The sequence below is a fragment of the Octodon degus genome, unplaced genomic scaffold, assembly GCF_000260255.1.
Source record: "Octodon degus isolate 3935 unplaced genomic scaffold, OctDeg1.0 scaffold00027, whole genome shotgun sequence".
NCBI lineage: Eukaryota > Metazoa > Chordata > Mammalia > Rodentia > Octodontidae > Octodon > Octodon degus.
This window is the reverse complement of record NW_004524603.1, coordinates 13,819,663-13,838,853: the sequence shown is the minus strand read 5'-3', so window position 1 is coordinate 13,838,853 and position 19,191 is coordinate 13,819,663. Positions and strand designations below refer to the sequence as shown.

Below are 19,191 nucleotides of genomic sequence, written 5' to 3'. Positions count from 1 at the left end.
AGAATATATGCAGTGTATTATTTGTTGAAACTGTACTTCCGATTTGATTTGAAACTGTCTCATTGCTATCTGTTTATCAATAAAACTTTGAAAAAAAATTGTGAGCTCTATGTGGCTCCACCTCTATGGCACCTTTAGTGGTAGCTCCTGTGACTTTTCTCCTGGGTCCATTTTGCTCCCCTTTTGTAACCTGTTTTAGATGATGTTTTTGGCTTTTTTTAAACTTTTGGGGTCTCTACTGCACATTAGGCTTTTCACTCTCTGCTTCACATGCTGCCCTCTCAGGGGCACACTGCCTGGCCTCCTAGGACTTCTTCCCCCCCGCCAGATAGTTCTCACAAGTTTATTAAAATCAGCATCTTTAACCTTCTCTTCAGTGTACATCCATCCGATTACCTACAATAGAAGACATCAGTTTTAACTCTATTTCCAGAGTTCAACTCACAAAATACTTGGGGAATACAAGGACTTCTGAAATTTAGGTGTAAGCCTTTTTAACCATAGAACTCTGATGTTTTGCATGTACCTAAAACCAATGCCATGTGGAGGATGCCAAGATCTGTTCCCCCCTGGAGCAGTAGCCAGGCTTTCTTCTCTCTTTGCTGTAGGTATCTAGTACCTGGATTGCTGATCACTCAGACCCTGATTATGAGGAAGAAATTTTCTATGTTGCCACCATTTTGGAAGCTAGTGTGGCTGCTGGTGCAATTCAGAAACAGAGAAAGCTCTGTGGCTTTCTCCTCAAAGCAAATTCGTTCACCTCTGCAGCTTTGAGGCTGCAAAGAATGGAGACCTGTTATTTTTTTTTTTTGTGATGTCCATAGGCTTTCCCCCCACCCCCCAGTGGAGATGTTCTCAGCTCTATTTTAGCAGTCTACAGCTTTATTGGCACTACCTTTTTGTCCAAACTCAGAATATTTTAAATTATCCTATTGGGGTTTTTGCTCTTGATTTTTATCATAAATCTGACTAAAAGCCTCCAACAATTGCCATACAACTATCCTAACATTTGACTGCCTTGAAATTTTTTGGCTAGATTAATCAGTCTGCTACACTTAATCTCAGTTTTAGGCAAAGTCTCTGGACACAAGCAAAATTTGGACAAACTTTTTTCCAAGCCATAACACCCATCATCTGGAGTTCAACAACCAATACATTCCTTCTTCCCAGAAGAAACCTGCCCTGCCTGGTCTTTACAGGCAGGAATTGTATTAGCATTTTGAACTTCTGAGCCCTGATCAAAATCCCCCATACAGAACATCCGAGGGCCTTCCAGTGCTTCTCTTTCAGGTGTCATTTTTAAACCTTTTTTTTTTAATCTCTTCTCATAAGCATGTGTAAAGGCTCTTGAGTGATATGGTCACAGCAATAGTCTTACTCCAGTCATCAAATTTTGTTTTGGCTCTTTGTTGTTGTTGTTGTTGTTGTTGTTGTTAAGACAAAATATCTAATACCCAAAATTAAGAAAGAAAAGGTTTATTTAGCTCACAGTTAATGGAGGTTTTAGTCTATATTTGGCTGGCTCTAAGGCAGAGTAGCACGTGGCAGAGAGTGGTGGAAAACAGCAAGGAGCAAAGGGGAGGAGCACTGGCTGTGGCAGCTAGCAAATATCTTTGTAAAATCTTTATATTATATTTAGTCTGTCTGCCCCAGGTTGGGTGTAGCATCCATACACATAATCTCAGCATTGAATCATGAATTAATCACAAACTCTAGAAGCCTGTCCCAGTGACTGCATGAGGCACTGGAAGTACAACTAGACACAAATCATAAATCACCCCCATAATCAAGTGCCCTTCCAAAGGCCTCACCTCTGAACATATGAAATTTGGGGAGTATCTTTTATCTAAACCATACATACACATTTGTCTCTATCTTGAAATTAAATACTTCGAAGCGCTGTTGACACTTTTTCTTAGCATTTAGGTAACTTTTACACTATTTTAGAAAAATTACAGTGAGAGAAAACACAAAGGGTAATCTAGTTTTGGGGATTTTTTTATGTATTTGGTACAGGGTCTCACTGTGCAGCTCAGACTCACAGTGATGCTCTTGTCTCAGCCTCCCCTGTGCTAGATTACAGGTGTGTGCCACCACACCCAGGCCCAGTGGCCGGCTCAGAGTGCCCAGGGGCAGGGCCAGTGCCAGGATCAAACGCTGTCCTTGCACCTGCCTAGGCAGGTTCTTAGTCTGCTGAGCTATCTCACCAGCCCTAGTTTTAGTCTTATGGAGTTATTCAGACGGAGGATTATTAATGTTCCTCCACTATTCAGAGGCCGGTAAAGTAATTATTTTTTAGGTCTACTACTTTCCAGTTTGAAAATACATATAGTGGAGGCTTGGTTTCTAGGGCTAGGAAGAGTAGGACTGTCATCCTAGCAAGACTGTCTCTAGCACTGAGATCTTGGTGAGGTATTAAATCTTTCCAGACCCCAGTTTTCTGTTCTGTAAAGTAGAGACAGTAGTAGTATTTATTCACAGCATGGCATCACTTTACAGAATTACTGGAGACAATGCTTACAAGAGTACTTATCACAGTACTTGGCCCATGTGAATGCCCAGTAAGGGTTAGCTGCTGCTATTGTTGCCATCACTATTCAGATGAACAGCCATCACTGCAATAGAGCAGTAAGGCTGAAAACGATAGCTGCACGTGTTGTTTGCACTCTTTCCCATGAAGCGAGAGCTTTTCATTCCTTGCATCCACTGTGACTCCTCAAGATGAAAAAGGTGGGGACATGGGAGGGCCAAATATTGCAAAGTGGTGTTAGAGGAAGAACTAGGTCTTACAGTCTTGACTTCTAGATAAACAGGCGCAGACTTTAGCCATGTGATTGTACCTCACCCTTCTTGTCACCAGCATCTCATCTCCTTGCTCTTTCCTTAGGTGGTGACCATCACTGATCTTGAGGGCTTGGCTCTGGGACAGGAATTCTCTATTGAATGGACTCTCCCAGTCAGTGACCTGGAGAAGTTCAGCTGCTACCCAGAGAACCCTGCTTCTGAGGAGAGCTGCAGGCAGCAGGGGTGCCTTTGGGAGGTAATGCTCAAGAACAGCAACGTACTGAGTTGCAAAAATGGCCCAACAAGCACCTAGGAACTTAGAAAATGCTTTTTGCATGTTGATGGCTTGAAGTGTATCACAACAGCATGCCGTGGTGCATCTTGTCTGCATGATGGGTGATCACTGTGTCCATCAGATATTCTGAGTCAGAAGAAACTCATGTCACTCTCATTTTCTCTCCAGCTACAGCATTCAAAATCCTATTTGAGGTCATAGCATACACTGGGTGTGAACTGTGTGTGGAGTAGTTTAACTGAATTTCTGTCTCATCAGTCTATTGGAGAGCTCAAAAGGAAAGATGAGATAAGGCTCCATTTGAGCATGAGATACTGAGAATGAAAGCCAGGAAAAGGTAGTGATTCCCTCTTGACTGGATCGTGTGTAGAAAGTTCTCTGGTAGTAGGACCCTACCAGAGGGTTCCATTCTCCAGATTGGAATGTTCATATCTTTACAATTCTGAAGTCTAGGAGCATAAGATTAAGGTTTCAGGATTGCTTCCGTATGAAGACAGTGAGGAAGTGTTCCCCATGTTTTGTGCTGAGCTGCTGATGGTGTGCTGCCAACATTTGGCCTGTGTTAATTGGTGCCTGAGTCACTCTGCTCTCTGCCTTCATGGTCATGTGGTGTTCTCCTGTGTGTAATTGCCACTGTGTCCAAACTTCCTCTTCTCACATGGTCACCAGTCCAGCATAATGATTTCAACTTCATAGGATCATTTACAAAGATCCTATTGCCAATGAGTTGTATTTACATATTAGGGCTCAGGACTTTGAGAGGGGAACATAATTCAACCTATAACAATGGGTAAAGCTGTCTAAGACTGAGTCCGTGTGGGTCAGCCCCTTCAGTAACCAGAGTCTTATTAGTGTCAGAGGATAACCAAGGATCCCTCCTGTTTTTCCAGCACACAACTACTCCTGGCGTGCCCAGCTGTTACTATGACACCATCCCTCGCTATGCTGCCAGTGATATTCAATACCTGCCCACGGGTATCACCACAGACCTTACGCTCCTGGGGACCAGGGCATCGGCACGGGCAGCAGCAGGTCCATTGTCACCGGCAGCAGCCTCTAGGGTCACAGATCCTCTCTCTGGAGAGATCAGTTCCCTCAAATTGAGTGTGATCTTCCACACAGAGAACATGCTGCAGGTCAAGGTAATTCCCATGCTGCCAGTTTGGTTCTCAGAATGGAGTTTCTAACTCTTAGCTATAGCTCTGTACAGATGGAAGTCAAAGAAAGACCTTTCGTTCCAATCCTTCATTTACCCACGCAGGAGCTAAGACCTAGGAGGGTAAAAGGTCAGAAATCTGGTGGATAGGACCTTAGATCCACTGGGACTGTGAAGCTTCTATAATGATGAATACACTTTGAAGAATCAGTCCTTAGTCCTTTGTGGTCAACACATGTGCAAGGCATTGGCTGACCTAACATTTGTAGCTATTATCTACTAGTGGCTTCTAGTTGATTGAGTTAACACCTCCCTCTGATGCAGGTGTTAACCCTGATCTCCTGCTTGCTAGGCAAGTGCTCTAACATGGAGCCACACAGCCAGAATCTTATTGGTGTCAGTGACCAGAATCATACTGGTGTCAGAGGATAACCAAGGGCAGCAGGTTATCCTGCCTAGGCCCATTGGCTTTCAAATGTTAGCAGGCTTCAGAATCACCTGCATCTTTTTAAAACCCAAATCGCTGGGGTTCACTCAAGGTTTCCAGTTCTGTTCATCTGGGCTGGGCATCTCTGAGAATTGTTGTTTCCAAGGATTCTCAGCCCCTGCTGATGTAACCTCAAGGGACCAGGCTCTGAGATCCACCACTGTTCTTACAATGCGAGCCACAAAAGTTTCCTAATGGGAGTATTTTTAAAATGTATTTGAAAAATGCTAAGTACAATTAATTTTAGCAATATTTTCATTAAACCTAGATGCTAAAATGAATTTTATTTCATCTTGGAATCCAAGTTTAATTATGGAGATATTTTGCAATTTTTTAATCTTGATGTCCTCAGATTCTAGTGTGTATTTTGCAAGGAATGCCAATTTAGACTAGCTCATTTCGGGTGCTCAGTACCCAAGTGGGGCTGGTGGAGACAGGCTCGTGCAGCTCTTCTGTCAGCACTGCTTCTCACACCTGAATGTGTGGCGAGTGACCTTGCTGTGAAACGGGAGGTCTGGGTCAGGGGCTGAGCATCTGCAGTTCTCATAGGATACCAGGCAACTGTTGCTGCTTTTGATTGAGAAATGGAGATTTTAAAAGCAGAGCTTTAGAGAAAACTTCATGAGAGTGTAAGATGTGGGGTAATCATAGTACAAAGACGGGGACAGTCACTTGTGATGGGGATGCCCCCTGTCCTTTTGTTCCATTTCACTCTACTTGTTTGTTCCACTGACCAGGCCTGCTAGGCAAAGAGGAATAAGTGGTGGATGCTAAAAAGACGGCTTAGCAGTGGGAAGGCTGGACATCTGGAAGCTCAAATAGTAAAGACACCTCAGCACCCACATGAAGGCTCAGTTCTCTGGTCCCTTACACTCACACATACTTTCACTCTTAATTTTACCCAGTTACACCCACATAGTGTTTGTGTAGCACGCATCCATAGACACACATTCAACCTACAAGGTCCTACATGCTTAAATCGCAGGTTCTCTGTAGGACGTGCCCTCACTGGTTCCAAATGGGGATTACAGAGGCATTTTCGTAGTTCAGGATCTGGGCCAGATCCAGCAGGATGATAAGCCTTACAGCTACTTACTTAGGGGCTCCTGATGCCTCCTGTTGTGCTCCAAACTAGTGAAAAAATAGGAACTGACTATAGGGACTGAGGTAGGAGTTTGGGGTTTAATGTTCTATCAGAAAGTTTCCTTCTATCTCTCTGGCAGATCTGTGATTCCACTGAACAAAGGTATGAGGTCCCGGTGCCTCTGAACACCCCTCCCTCACCAAATGACTCCCCTGAGAGCCGCCTGTATGATGTCAGGATTCAGACCAATCCTTTTGGAATCCAGGTTCTACGGAAAAGCTCCGGCACTGTGATGTAAGCATGGTTTATGTGGCGCTAATTATAATGGAAATGGAGTTAGACAAGTGAAATATTCTCATAGATATCTATAATATAGTTATGTGTGATTATTGAAGAGTATCAATTTCCTCCTACTTCATTAGGGGATTTATTCTTTTTTTTTTTTTTTTCTCCGAATGCCTTCAGGGCGGTTTGGCTGGCTTGGGTTCTGGGGATCGAACCACAGCAACCTGAGCCTGACTGCTTTGTTGAAGCAGCCACTTAAAGAGCTGAGCTAAGGGGCAGGCCCCCAGGGAATTTATTCTGTATTAAATATTAACTCAAAAATCAAAGTTTTAAAAAACTAAGTGCTGTTTGATTTCAGAAGGAGAAAATGCATGTTCTATTTGTTCTTGTTAAGTAGAGTAGAAAACTGTTCAGTAAATACAACAGGAACATAAGATACGAATCTGTTCTGTATTGTGCATCATTAAGAAATAATTACTAAAGAGCTGGAGGAGCTGGAAAGATTATTAAGGAAAGAAAAGACAGTTTTTCTAGACTTTGCTTCTATTGACACCTAAGCTTGAAGCTGAGTAGTACCATTAGGCATAGAAGGAGCTGTCAGTTCCCTCCCACCCGCTATCCTGCTATCCAACATCTGACTTCTGCCTGCGGGGAGGGTCTCAGCACAGTAGAGGTTGTCACAAGTACACATGTTTTTCCTCCTGGGTAGGCTTCTACAACCAATTTTCTGTTACTCTCTTTGGTAAGTACTCTAGAGAAGTTTTAAAAATTTTACACTTTTCTATTGGAAAGCATTGTTTAGACCTCATTCATCTATTCACATGTTTTCAAGCTGGTGTGCCAGGCACTGAGAACCAACAGTAAAGAGACGAATGAGACGCAGTCTTTGCCCACAACCAGCCCATGATCCAACAAAGATCTCAGTCTTGCAAACCACAGAATAAAAATGCAGGCATGGAGCTTTGGTGCCGAGCTGTGGCTCTCGTTACAGCCAGCACCGTCCCACACCTTTACACTCACACCCAGATGTTTAGGAAGGCAGGCATCTCACATGTGCTCAGAGCTGGCCAGGCCAGCGATCTCCAGCTCAGCATGGGGGGTGTCTTGTGTTGCAGTTGGGATTCTCAACTCCCCGGCTTCATCTTCAGCGACATGTTCCTTTCCATTTCCACTCGCCTCCCCTCTCAGTACATCTATGGCTTTGGGGAGACTGAGCACACGATGTTCAGAAAAAACATGAGCTGGAGCACTTGGGGGATGTTTGCCCGTGATAACCCACCAGAGGTAAGAGCAGGAATGAAATTAGCAATCTGTTTCTCCTGTGTAAGTTTATATTCTTTTGCCCACAATCAACGTCCTGTTCATCAGCTTTATGTAACATTGATGAATTCTACTCTTGCTTGTAAGAGGCTACCCATCATACTCTTTTGTCTGTAAAAGATGTGCAGATATAAATTTGAAACTTTTATTTAATATAGTATGTGTCTTGCAGATTGTTGAGTGCCTAGCTGCAACTTTAATAAGATTCTCTCTTTGCTCTTCAGAGGCTTACAGGCTAAGGATGATAGGTGTGGAAACAACAACAGCACAGTATAATTGGTACTGTGATAGAAGTATGTAGTAATAAAAAGGGAGGACAGAGGGAGAGGATGGGGTAGAAGGCAAGGCCAAAGAAGGCTCAACCAAGAATGTGACATTGAGTTGCGCCTCTAGTGTTGAATGAGTTTGCGGTCTGGGTAACAGTGTGAAAACGATTTACTAGCATTTCACCTCCTTGGCTTTCATCACCAGTACAAGAAGAATTCCTATGGTGTCCATCCCTACTACATGGCGTTGGAAGAGGATGGCAGTGCCCACGGCGTGCTCCTGCTGAACAGCAATGCCATGGGTAGGAGAGCGGTGCCTTGCCCGTACACTGCCAGCACCAGTTGCAGCTGATGTATTGGGATCAGGGATATCATTATAAATAATTTCAGGGGCCAAAACATATGAATAGATAAATTGATCTTCCATTATTCATCCATTTATTCAAGATTCATTAAGTGTTCTAGATCACCTATTAAGTATAACATTTTAAGGAGGCCAGGGAGACGGCTCAGTAGAGTAAGTACTTCCCTGGCAAATGCAAGGGCCTGAGTTCAATTCCCAGTTCCACAAAACAAACAAACAAACAAAAAAAAACCAACAACAACAACAACAACAACAACAACAAAAAAGAGTAACATTTTGAGCCACCATAGCCCCATATGTTGCTGGATCACTCTAGCTTTCTTTCACAGGATGATATAAATTGTTGAGAATGCAGAGTGTGTTTAGAATACCTGAAAACTCATCTCTGATTTTACTGGGTAAGAAATGGCTTATTGGAGGACCGACGCAGTAAGAAATAAGAGTAAAAATGACAAATTTGAGGGCAAATTCCCTAGCGGGGTTAACTTACAGCTCCATGGATTCTCTTCATCTACTTTCTGTTTTTTATTTTATTTTACAGATGTGACACTCCAGCCCACACCTGCCCTGACATACCGCACCGTGGGAGGGATTTTGGACTTTTACATGGTTTTGGGACCAACCCCTGAGCTTGTAACTCAGCAATACACTGAGGTTTGAAGCCATTCTGCCCACTACTGAATTGCTAAATATTCATTTGATATCATAAAGCATGTTCTGAACATTCAGATGTACTTTTTTTTTCTTTTTAGCCAGGGGCGTCCCTACTCAATTATGTATTTCTTAAAAGTCAGATTCTAATCTTTCAGGTACCGAAGGCACCTCTGTGCCCTCATTGTCTCTCAATTGCTTGCTGCTGAGATCATCTGAGAATCTAATCAGAACAACCACCGATTCTTGGGTGTCCTAGAGGGATGGCCCTGTAGAAATCAGGGAAACTTTAATTGTAACACTTTCACCATTCTGCATCTCCAAGATTGTTCTTACTTATTTGAGCTTTTTATTTTTCTTGAGTGGGGCCTCATACATGAGAAATACTTAGTAGAAATGCTCACTAGTTGTTTCAGTTATGAGCTAGTCACCTCTTTCTTCCCCTAAAAGTTTATTTGGATCAATTTTCTTTGCTCTTGAAAAGTTTTAATATATATATATATATATATATATATATTGCACATATTTGTAAAATATGACATGATACTTTGGTACAAGTGTTCAAAGTATGATGATCAAAAATCACTTGCCCTTTTTCTATTCTAGTTGATTGGTCGACCCACAATGATTCCGTACTGGGCCTTGGGATTCCAGCTGAGTCGCCATGGATACCAGAATGATTCTGAAGTTTCCAGTTTGTATCATGCAATGGTGGCAGCCCAGATTCCCTACGTATGAAATTCAGCTCTCATAGTGTCACTCACCTTCTGTTTTCTAGTTCTGAGAATTTATATTTTATATTGAAAGCAGCCCCATAGGAATTATTCTTCTTTAGTATAAAAAAATATAGTCATGGGCTGGTCCTGGGTGGAATGCATTGCTTTTTAACATTACTACTGGCTACTCTTTAGATCAAAGGTCAGAACAAAGAGCTGCATAAATCCTCCAGTGGTTGGTAGAAAGAGGATATAGTCACTTACTTCCTCTTAATGTGGTATCCTGCAGTAGCCACAGCTGGGTTTAAGGAAGCAGGGAACTTGGAGAGATGGCTATAAAGCAACAGTTTGAAAAGAAACACTTAGGAAAACCCCTTTATTTTCTCTGACGCACATACCCATATAAGTTTATATGCTGTCTAACTTCCCAAGGGAGCCCTGAGAAATATATAGCCTAGTTAATTATTGTCAACAAGCAGAGTTTACCCAAATAGAACACTCCTCTCCTTGTGATTGTTAGTGTTTCATTAGTCAATAATCTTTTCAGCTTTCCTAAGATTGTGGAGGACAATAGATGAAATCAAGGGGCTATGATATTCTCATCAAAGATAACTTGACATATGTATCATGTATTAATGTGATATATATATTATATATCATACATATATATCAACGGAAATGAGAAAATACAGGAAAATTACAAAAAGAAAAATCCATAGATCTATCTTATTAAAATGATCTGTGCTAATAATATGCCAGTTCATTCTTATTCAAGTTTTGGCTTGAAAAAATTTGGCACAAATTTCCCTTTCTCCAAACAAGTTTTACCTGGAGGCTAAGACAGTATAAGTGATTATGACCATCAGCCTTTAATGTTTGTTTCTTTTTTCACCCTAATATTAACCACACTATCATTCAGCAAACTTTCATTGAGTGAAATTAAATTTCCATAGAGATAAATATTTCAAAACCTTGTTTGGTACTGTGAAAAGGGAGAGTCCTTTATATACTCTAGAAAACTGTAAAATAAAATAGTTCTGAAATGAATAAATTCAGTAAGGTGTTTTAGAGGAAAAATCATCTACATCTATAATCTTCTTCCTTAAGCCACTCTTCCTCTCTATGCTTGGCCATGTCCACCAGTAGTTTGATGGGCTCACTGAGTCTGAGATTTGAGGAGAAAGAAAGACATGAATTAAGGAAGGAACGGGGAGGAGTTCTAGGTGGGCAAACGGAAGGGAAAATGGGAACTGGGGGCTGGGAACACAAACAGGAAGCAGGGTCAGTCAGCAAACTGAAGGAGCGGCATCGGGGGCAGTGAAATGGGACATTAAGAAGCCCTGGGCCCTGGGTGGGTGGTAGCATGTGGGGTCAGGTAGAGCAGGGGGTGCATCCTGGGGCTGCTGCAGGACCCCGGGGATCTCGATGCTCCTTCCTCTAGGATGTGCAACATGTAGACATCGATTATATGGACCGGAAGCTGGACTTCACCGTCAGCCCCCGCTTTCAAAACCTTGGTCTCCTGATTGAGCAAATGAAGAAAAATGGCATGAGATTTGTTCTCATTCTGGTAGGTGTTGAGGCTGTTAGAGGCCTTTTGGGTTTCCATATTATCACTCAAAAATAATAACACACAAAGAAATCAGATAAAGGTACAAGGAATCTTCCTGTACACTTTTGGCAACTTGTGAATCTGAAATTAAATTTTGGGTTTGAAATACCCAAGTAGAGAACAGGTGAAAGTGGCTTTTAAAAGACAGTATTTTGAGATACTGCATTTCTTTTTCACAGCTGAGTGTTCCTGGAATGCGGTTCACTAATGGAGCATAATTAGTTTAGTAGAGCGGAAGAGCTGGGGGCAGAAACACGGAATACACATGTCATTTGTCTCACTGGCACAGTTATGTCTTAGAAACAACAGCTCCATCTTTACTCTCGTCTTTCCCCAGGAGGTTGAACACCCTTAAGCTGTAGCATCACTGAGCAGCGATGAACCCCAGAGAACTTACTGCTCATTTTCTATGCTCACGAACAAATGAGTTAGGATCCAACATCCCGGGCTGAAGTCTGTACATCAGTCTCGCTGAACTGCTCACGCTGGGTTCAGGCTTTTCCTGGCTTTCTCTCTCTTTGTCTCGCTGTCTCTCCAACCCCTTTCCTCTCCCCTCCCCTTCCTTCCTCCCCGCCCTCTCCCCCTTGTCTGCCTGTTCCTGCCTTGTGCTCTCTTCCTCTCTCTGGGCCTCATGAATGCTAGATAAGCGCTCTTCCACTGCCCTGAAGGCGGTGCTGTACTTTCTAAGATGAGTGGTGGTTAATCAGTATTCAGTTTACCATTAATCATTAAAATACTCTGATGATAATTTTCTCAAATTCTGAATAACTGTGCTTTTATATGTAAAAAGCCAGAAAACTTACTATTTTGAATTAAAAGCTATATATTGATAAATATGGAAGTAGCTGCAGATATTTCCCTTCTTCCAACATCTAAACTAAAATTAGAGTGTGATTTTAGTTGAATTGTTTTCTTACTAATTCAAGGATTTACTACTACTGGCCATTTGAAAATCACTGTTCTAGATTTGTGTGTGTGTGTGTGTGTGTGTGTGTGCATGCGTGCATGCATGTGTGTGTATGTGTGTGTATGTGTGTGGTCTAAATTAATGAGTAGGCCAATGTCTTCTTTTCTGAAATGACATTTATTCTAATGGATTAAAACAGTGGATAAACAAATGTTAAAATGATAATTTCAGGTAGTGGTGATTTGTATGACAATTGTGAAGTAACATAATGTAGAAGGATGTTAAGGGAGATATGAGATAGGGTATTAGAGTAGACACGAGATAGGCACTTTCAGATGAGCAACTTGAACCACAGAATAGAATAAAAAAGTTTCATATTTAAAAGGACTATTGGTATTTTGTTCTTGAAATGCAATAAATTTGCTCTGTCTGCTTGAGGGCAATGTCTTATTAAACTAGTTTAGCTCTTGGGGTTGTTTTCAAACATAAACAGTTTTTTCTCAAGAATTTTATGAAGAAAATCAATATACTCTTTTACCTCCCAACACTCTCTCATTTTAAATAGATTTTGATATTATTGCAAGAATCAGTCATGTCAAGTCGTATTTCAATTGTGACAGGTTTTTTTTCCATTTCATTAGTTAGGTGCTAGGTGGTTCCTTTCTATAATATAGACTCTTTTATTTATTGTCAGATTCTTAATGCCTTTGACAAGGATTGTGCTTCTAAAGGGCATGCATCTTATTTTGGGCTCCAAAGGCAACTTTCCATTTCAGTTGGTTAGGGTAATATACACAGTAGGTGTAAATCAAATTATCCATGGACATATATTTATTTATTTGTTTATTTATTTCTATACTATGAATTACCAAACTTCTTGAGAGAAATATCCTTGGAGACATTTAAAACGTTTTCACTTTCTCTGTTTTAAACACTTTCACTGTAGGACCCAGCAATTTCTGGCAATGAGACACATTATCTCACATTCACTAGAGGACAGGAAGACAATGTATTCATCAAATGGCCTGATACCAATGACATTGTATGGGGAAAGGTAAGGCTTGGGTCATGGGTCTGTAATTAATGAAAATCTTTACTAAAAGAAGTTTTCAGTGAATGTTGGAATATACTCAGGGAAGTTAACTAATTATGAGATTAAACAGTATCTGATGCTGATCAGCTCAATAAACACTAGTAAAATGAAGGCTATAGATCTGATTTTCTAAAACATTGAGTGTAATGTTATAGCCTGACAATATTCTGATGTCCTCACTATGCATTCTAGCCAGCCATTTAACAACATGAAGAACCCCTCAGAGAGTGACTCTGAAATCTGTACTTACCAGACACCTCAATTTAAAACGTGTTTCCCTTTGACCTATGATGAGTGGTCAACCTCTTAGCTGACCGAGCCACTAAGTCTTATGATCTGTCCCTTCGCACCTGGAATTCCTCCGTCCTCATCCACACGTCTGACTCATAGCAACAGTACTTAAAATAGATGTCTTCACTGCAGAGGATGGTGCCTCTTAGTCTGGATTCCAACTCTCTGGCTTAATGCTGCCTCTGTGTTCTCTGCTCACTTTGCATACTGCCGTCTCAGTTTGCCTAGATACTATTGCACGTCAAAAGCAATCACACGTCCCATCTTGCATAACTATGTCTGTTAATCTGAGCAACAGATCTGATGATAAAAATGGATAATATATCAATCACTGTTAATTAGCTATTCTTTTTTGAAAATCTGTAACATATGTATTGTTGTATGTTACTGTGTTTCGGTCTTTGCTTTTGCTTTTCTTGCTCTTGGTTTTACTCCTCAAAATAAAAGAAAATTATAATTTAAAAAAAGAATAAATCTCATCCCTTGTGAAGCACTCAATAACTGTCCTACTCTGTGCCATTGCCCTCCAGCAGGTAGCATACAACATAGTACTTATGTACGAACTATCTGTAAATGCTGGGGGAAAAAACATCAATTCTGAATTAAATCTCCATAGGGATAAATGTTAGAAGAATACTTGGTATAGGATAAGACTCAGTAATGTTTTCAGGTTAAAAAAAGAAAAAAAATACACACACACACACACACACACACACACACACACACACACAATGTCCTACTACTTAACAGATAAAATGAAATACTATACTACTAAATACTAGTGATACCATGAAAATGTAAATGCTACTGTACTGGTGGCCCTCAGTAAACTGTGATATTGTTTAAACATATTGGAACTAAGTTTATGGGCTGTGAATGGATACTAATTTTATTTTTTCAGTCATGCTTCATATTTGTTATTTATAAAAATAATTTTGTTATAGACAAAATGAAAGACAGATGAGAGAGCTGAGAAATCATTTGAAAGAGTTTTCAGAAGAGACATCAAAATAAATTTACTTATTAAGTTCAGAATATACAATCATAAAAACACTTAACAAAATGAATCAAGAGATGCCACTTACTTGCGCCAAGCAAAATTTCCTGCATTCTGCATTCACAATTTAATTTATGATAAAGATACCCTTTCGTCTTGTGGAAATGTTCATCATCAAGTCTAATAGAAGAAACATCTCATGGCCTATATACCAAGACTTTTAAAGGTTTCACTTTTTCTTCTTACTCTCTAGGTTTGGCCAGAGCTACCCAATGTCAATATAGATGAGGCCCTTGACCACGAGACTCAGGTTAAGGTACAGTTTACATAGATTTTTGCCTGCATTGTCCTAAATAACTGAACACTTACGTGGTTTACCAAGGTGAATAGCAGCGTATCCTCTGCTCAAGTAGCTCCAAAGTGAGTGTGCTCATCTGCTGATAATTTTTGGTAGAAAGCAATCGTAAAATGAAAAAATCCAACAACTAAAAGAGAGCTTTACAGGAAGAAATCATCAATGAAGTCCCTGACATGTATTCTTCAATGGACTGTGATTTGAAACCATTGCTGCTTGACAAATAATGAACCAAAGTCTAGAATATTTGCGCTGGAATGCTATGCTGGATTTTAGTATGTTACCTAGATAACCCCCAACATGTCAGCCAGTGGAAAAAATAGGAGGGCTTGGTCTTGGCCACTGCTTCCATGTCGGCCTGTTATGCCAACTTCACAATTGTGCAGCCAGCTCCTCCCCAGATGCTGAGCCCTTTTTCATTATAGTTGGCCAGTCTAGAAAAATTGTTATTTTAAAAGTTTGATTGCTTCAATATTAATTGTTCACTTTCCAGTTCCCATGATTGAAAGTCTAATGACAAAATAAGTCCCATGGTTAAGAGGGAATTTAAAACTTAGAAATCTTTTTCTAAGAAAATTAAGTGAGAAAGCAACCCTTCCCTACACAGTAAATTCAGCAGCAGTGACCAGCTGAGGTATGATCAGAGACTGATCTGGGTAGACACAAATAGCTGCTTATCTTTCCTTGCTGGTCCCAGGGCCCCCTTTCTTGGATGGGTGGAGACCCCAAGAGAGTATGTGTTGCTCTTGCAGCTGTACCGGGCCCACGTTGCTTTCCCCGACTTCTTTCGTAGTAGCACAACTGCATGGTGGAAGAATGAGATACAAGAGCTCTACACAAACCCTCGAGAACCAGGGAAGAGCTTGAAATTCGATGGATTGCGGATTGTAAGTGGACCTCCATTGTTGATCTCCAAAAGTGTCAAGACTTGGGGGTTGGGCAACTCAGAGACTTGCAAGCCAGGAGTTGGGACTGGAGGAAAAAGAGTAATTCCCTTAAGAATCTAGGTGCCAGGACTAGAAACAGATTATAGTGGCTCTGCACAGGGATGTATTGTCTTGTGGAAGTTGTAGCTCATCAAGATGAACCACTGCTGGAAATGCCAGAGCACGCAGGAGATGGAAATGTTCTCTGGCCCCTCCTACCTGCAATGCTTCAACCTCTTGCCAGTGCCTCTCATTGGGCAAACCTGCCCAAAGGCTGGAAGCCTGTCTCACAGTTCAAGACAGAACTGGAAGCAGGAGAGGCATGAATCTGAGAGCTAAGAAGTTTGGCTTAGACCTGTAAAGGGCACCCTCAGGCTTACTGCCTCACTCAGCTGTGTGTTATTTGTGTTAATACCCCCAAAGCAGGCTTCCTGAAATGTCTGCTGGGCATGTGTCCAAGGGCAGCTCCTTTATGTGTGTTTTCTAGGGATGGGAAACGTATCGTTAACATCTTCTCTGGTATGCAGTTGTCTAGATTCTTAAGCAAATTCTAGGCCAACCATGAAGATCTGCTCAGGTCTGGGACAGGCTAAGAGAATCTGGGAATTCACTCAGAGACAAGCTATAAGCCCACTGGCTGCCTTCTTGGACACTTGAACCTTCAGGACAGATAGGTGCAGAGTAGATACATAAAAGGACACAAGTTAGCCAGAACAGGCAAATCAGATGAAGAAGAGATTTAGGTATCTTTGGGGAATAAGAGATTTTTGATTGCTGTTGGGTATTTGTTCCATCAGAGAGAATGCAGTAATTGAGTAACTCAGAATAAATGAGCCATAAATATTAACCTTTGCCTTTGGTATTTAAGATAGTAGTCCTGTTTAAGATAGTAGGAAATTTTAACTTACCTACTGACAAATATACAGTGAATATTTTCTTGTGGGCCCATACTCCTTGCATTTAAACTGTAAATTCCTCAATGTATCATTTTATTCTCAGACTTGTTTTTTGAGTTATGTATAGCTTTTCTGGAATGTATTTATAGCAGAAAACAAGACGCCTCATCTTGTGGCTGGTCTTGGCCTATGTCAAGCTTTTGGGTCGAAGAAGGGAAAATAAAGATCATAGTGATTTCTCACTACAGATACAAAGTGAATAAGCTATGGATAGAACACAGGCAGGCTCCTTGTGTCAAGTGGGAGGAACTGGAGATTCCCTTAAGTCCTGTATCAGCATTACCTCGATATTTTTGTCATTATTACACACCTTTCATATTTATAAAAATGCCAAAGAAGCTTGAAGGGATTTAAGGGCCCACTTAAAGTGACGTGGATTCTTACAGTCACTTTGGTCCCTGCCAGGCTTTCGGCAGAGTACGCTGAGCAGTACTCCCTGCCTGATGGGAGGGCTTCAGAGTAGCGCAGTCCTTTTTATGAAGTTAACGTCCTTCATCGCTAAGAAGATACTGCCCTCGACATGACAGATCTTTTGTGTTAACTTATTTCAGGGCATGAATGAACCATCAAACTTTGTGACTGGATCTGTTGTGGGTTGCCACAGTGAAATTCTCAATAACCCACCCTACATGCCATGTATGTAAAATATTTATCTTATAAAATTACTTTTTTGCTTGAAAACCCTAAGGTTTCCTCTTACTGTTCAAATGAAGCCAAATTCTGAGGGAAAGGGCATAGTTTCAATATGATATAGAATCTCTAACAGAATAACCTTGAATAAGGACAAATGAATAAATTACTAATCAAGTGTAGAAAAAGAATGTAATGTGGTATAGAAGAAACGAAGTAATACATTTGGTTATATTGATAACCATTAACTGATCACAAAATTTAATCCCTTATCATGCCCCCTCACTCCCCCACAAGAGCTACGTTAGGTTAGAAAGTAACCCAAAGTAAGTGAAAATGTAGTCCCTGAACATTCTGCCTATGTTCACAAACACTTCATGAACAAAGCATTTTGGCTGTACTGTATTACAAACAGAAAGAGGATGTTCAGATCAAAGATAGCACAGAAATGGAATTCTTTTATGTTACAGAGAGGAAGGATGCAAATGCATCCCTAAGAGCTCTGTGGCAGTGAATTTGTGAAGCTGAATCTAAAATCTGGATCACTGATGTGAAGCCCATTTCTCATTCATTCATTCATTCATTCATTCATTCATTCATTCATTCATTCATTCATTCACTCATTGTTTCCTTTTTAAAATTCATGTGCCAGGCAAATGCTGACAAATCAAAGATTTAGACATACAAAAATTGATGGAGGCAAGATTTATTCCCTTGAGAACAGTACCATCTAGTGGAAGATGCAGTCCTAACAGCAGAGGAGTTAGTCGTATTGACCAATGGGCTACGGCTGTGCTCAATTCAGTTAGAGTTGGAACTAAGAATACTTTTCCCAGCCCCTAAGTTGATTCTGACCCTTTGGCACTTACTAAGTCAAAAGGTATTGCTTTTGTGTAAAACAACTTAAGAAATCAGTCCCGTAATTGACAGCAAAGTTGTTGATTGAAACAGAGAAATACCAAAATGGTGGTCATCTCTAGCAAGCATGCAAATCCCCGATTGGGAAATAACTCAGTATTTCTCTTCAGATTTGGAATCTAGGGACCAAGGCCTGAGCAACAGGACCCTGTGCATGGAGAGTGAGCAGATCCTCCCGGACGGCTCCAGAGTGCGTCACTACGACGTGCACAGCCTGTACGGGTGGTCCCAGACCAGGCCCACCTACGAGTGAGTGTCCCCATCACTGGCAGCAAAGGCAGCTCACTACATTATTACTTCATCGTTGTATTGTGCCCATACCTACCTGATGCTAGAGAAATGGGTGAATTCCAGAAGATCAGGCCTGGTTGCCCATCCACGATACCTCTGAACGCATGTATCGTCTAAGTTGTTAAATGCACCTAAAGTGGTTAATGAGGTGATGTTGCAGGATATTTATGCTGTTGTGCACTTGTCATGAAAATAAGACATTAGCATGTTTTCATCACTACTGAGGGAAAGCTTTGAACGAACAGCAGGCGTTTCTGCCCGGGGCCCTTCTCTTGACTCTCCCTCCAGTAATGGGCTTTCTGTCTAGGTCATTGTCTGCTCTGTGCATGGTCTTTGGACAGTGGCTTTTATTATGCAGTATGTGGCCTTTTGGACTGGCTTCTTTCACTTGGTGTAGTGTTCTCAGGTTCCTTTATGTTACATTGTAGCATGTCTCAGGACTTCCATGCTTGTTGCTAATGGTTAATATTCATTCTACTGATGCCTCATAGTACGTTTATCAGTCAGGCAGTGGACATTTAAGGTATTTCTACTTTTTGACTGTTATGAATAGAGATGCTATGAACATTAAATGCAAACTTTTGAAAGAAAATGTTTCTTTTTCCTTGAAGGCATATCTTGGAGTAGACTTTTGGATTTTATGTTATTTTATTTATTTTTTTTTTTCAAAATTTTATTGATAAACAGATAGAAATGAGACAGTTTCAAATCAAATTGGAAGTACAGTTTCAACAAATAACACACTGCATATATTCTTCTTAGTGGTTAATTGCTGTACAAGATGCGGACTTGTGATCCTATTTACAA

The 19,191-nt window shown here is 40.9% G+C and overlaps 1 protein-coding gene across 1 annotated transcript in view; it reads left to right on the top strand.

The window, feature by feature from the left end:
* The window catches only part of Mgam2 (maltase-glucoamylase 2 (putative)), a 108,360-nt gene that overhangs the window by 58,723 nt on the left and 30,446 nt on the right, over positions 1–19,191 (top strand). Inside the window, 13 exon segments of the mRNA XM_023712752.1 lie at positions 2,888–3,040; positions 3,970–4,221; positions 5,946–6,100; positions 7,207–7,375; positions 7,883–7,979; positions 8,583–8,695; positions 9,299–9,424; positions 10,850–10,978; positions 12,874–12,981; positions 14,562–14,624; positions 15,416–15,550; positions 17,097–17,181; positions 18,204–18,342. Of these exon segments, the coding sequence (XP_023568520.1) occupies positions 2,888–3,040; positions 3,970–4,221; positions 5,946–6,100; positions 7,207–7,375; positions 7,883–7,979; positions 8,583–8,695; positions 9,299–9,424; positions 10,850–10,978; positions 12,874–12,981; positions 14,562–14,624; positions 15,416–15,550; positions 17,097–17,181; positions 18,204–18,342 (1,724 nt within the window).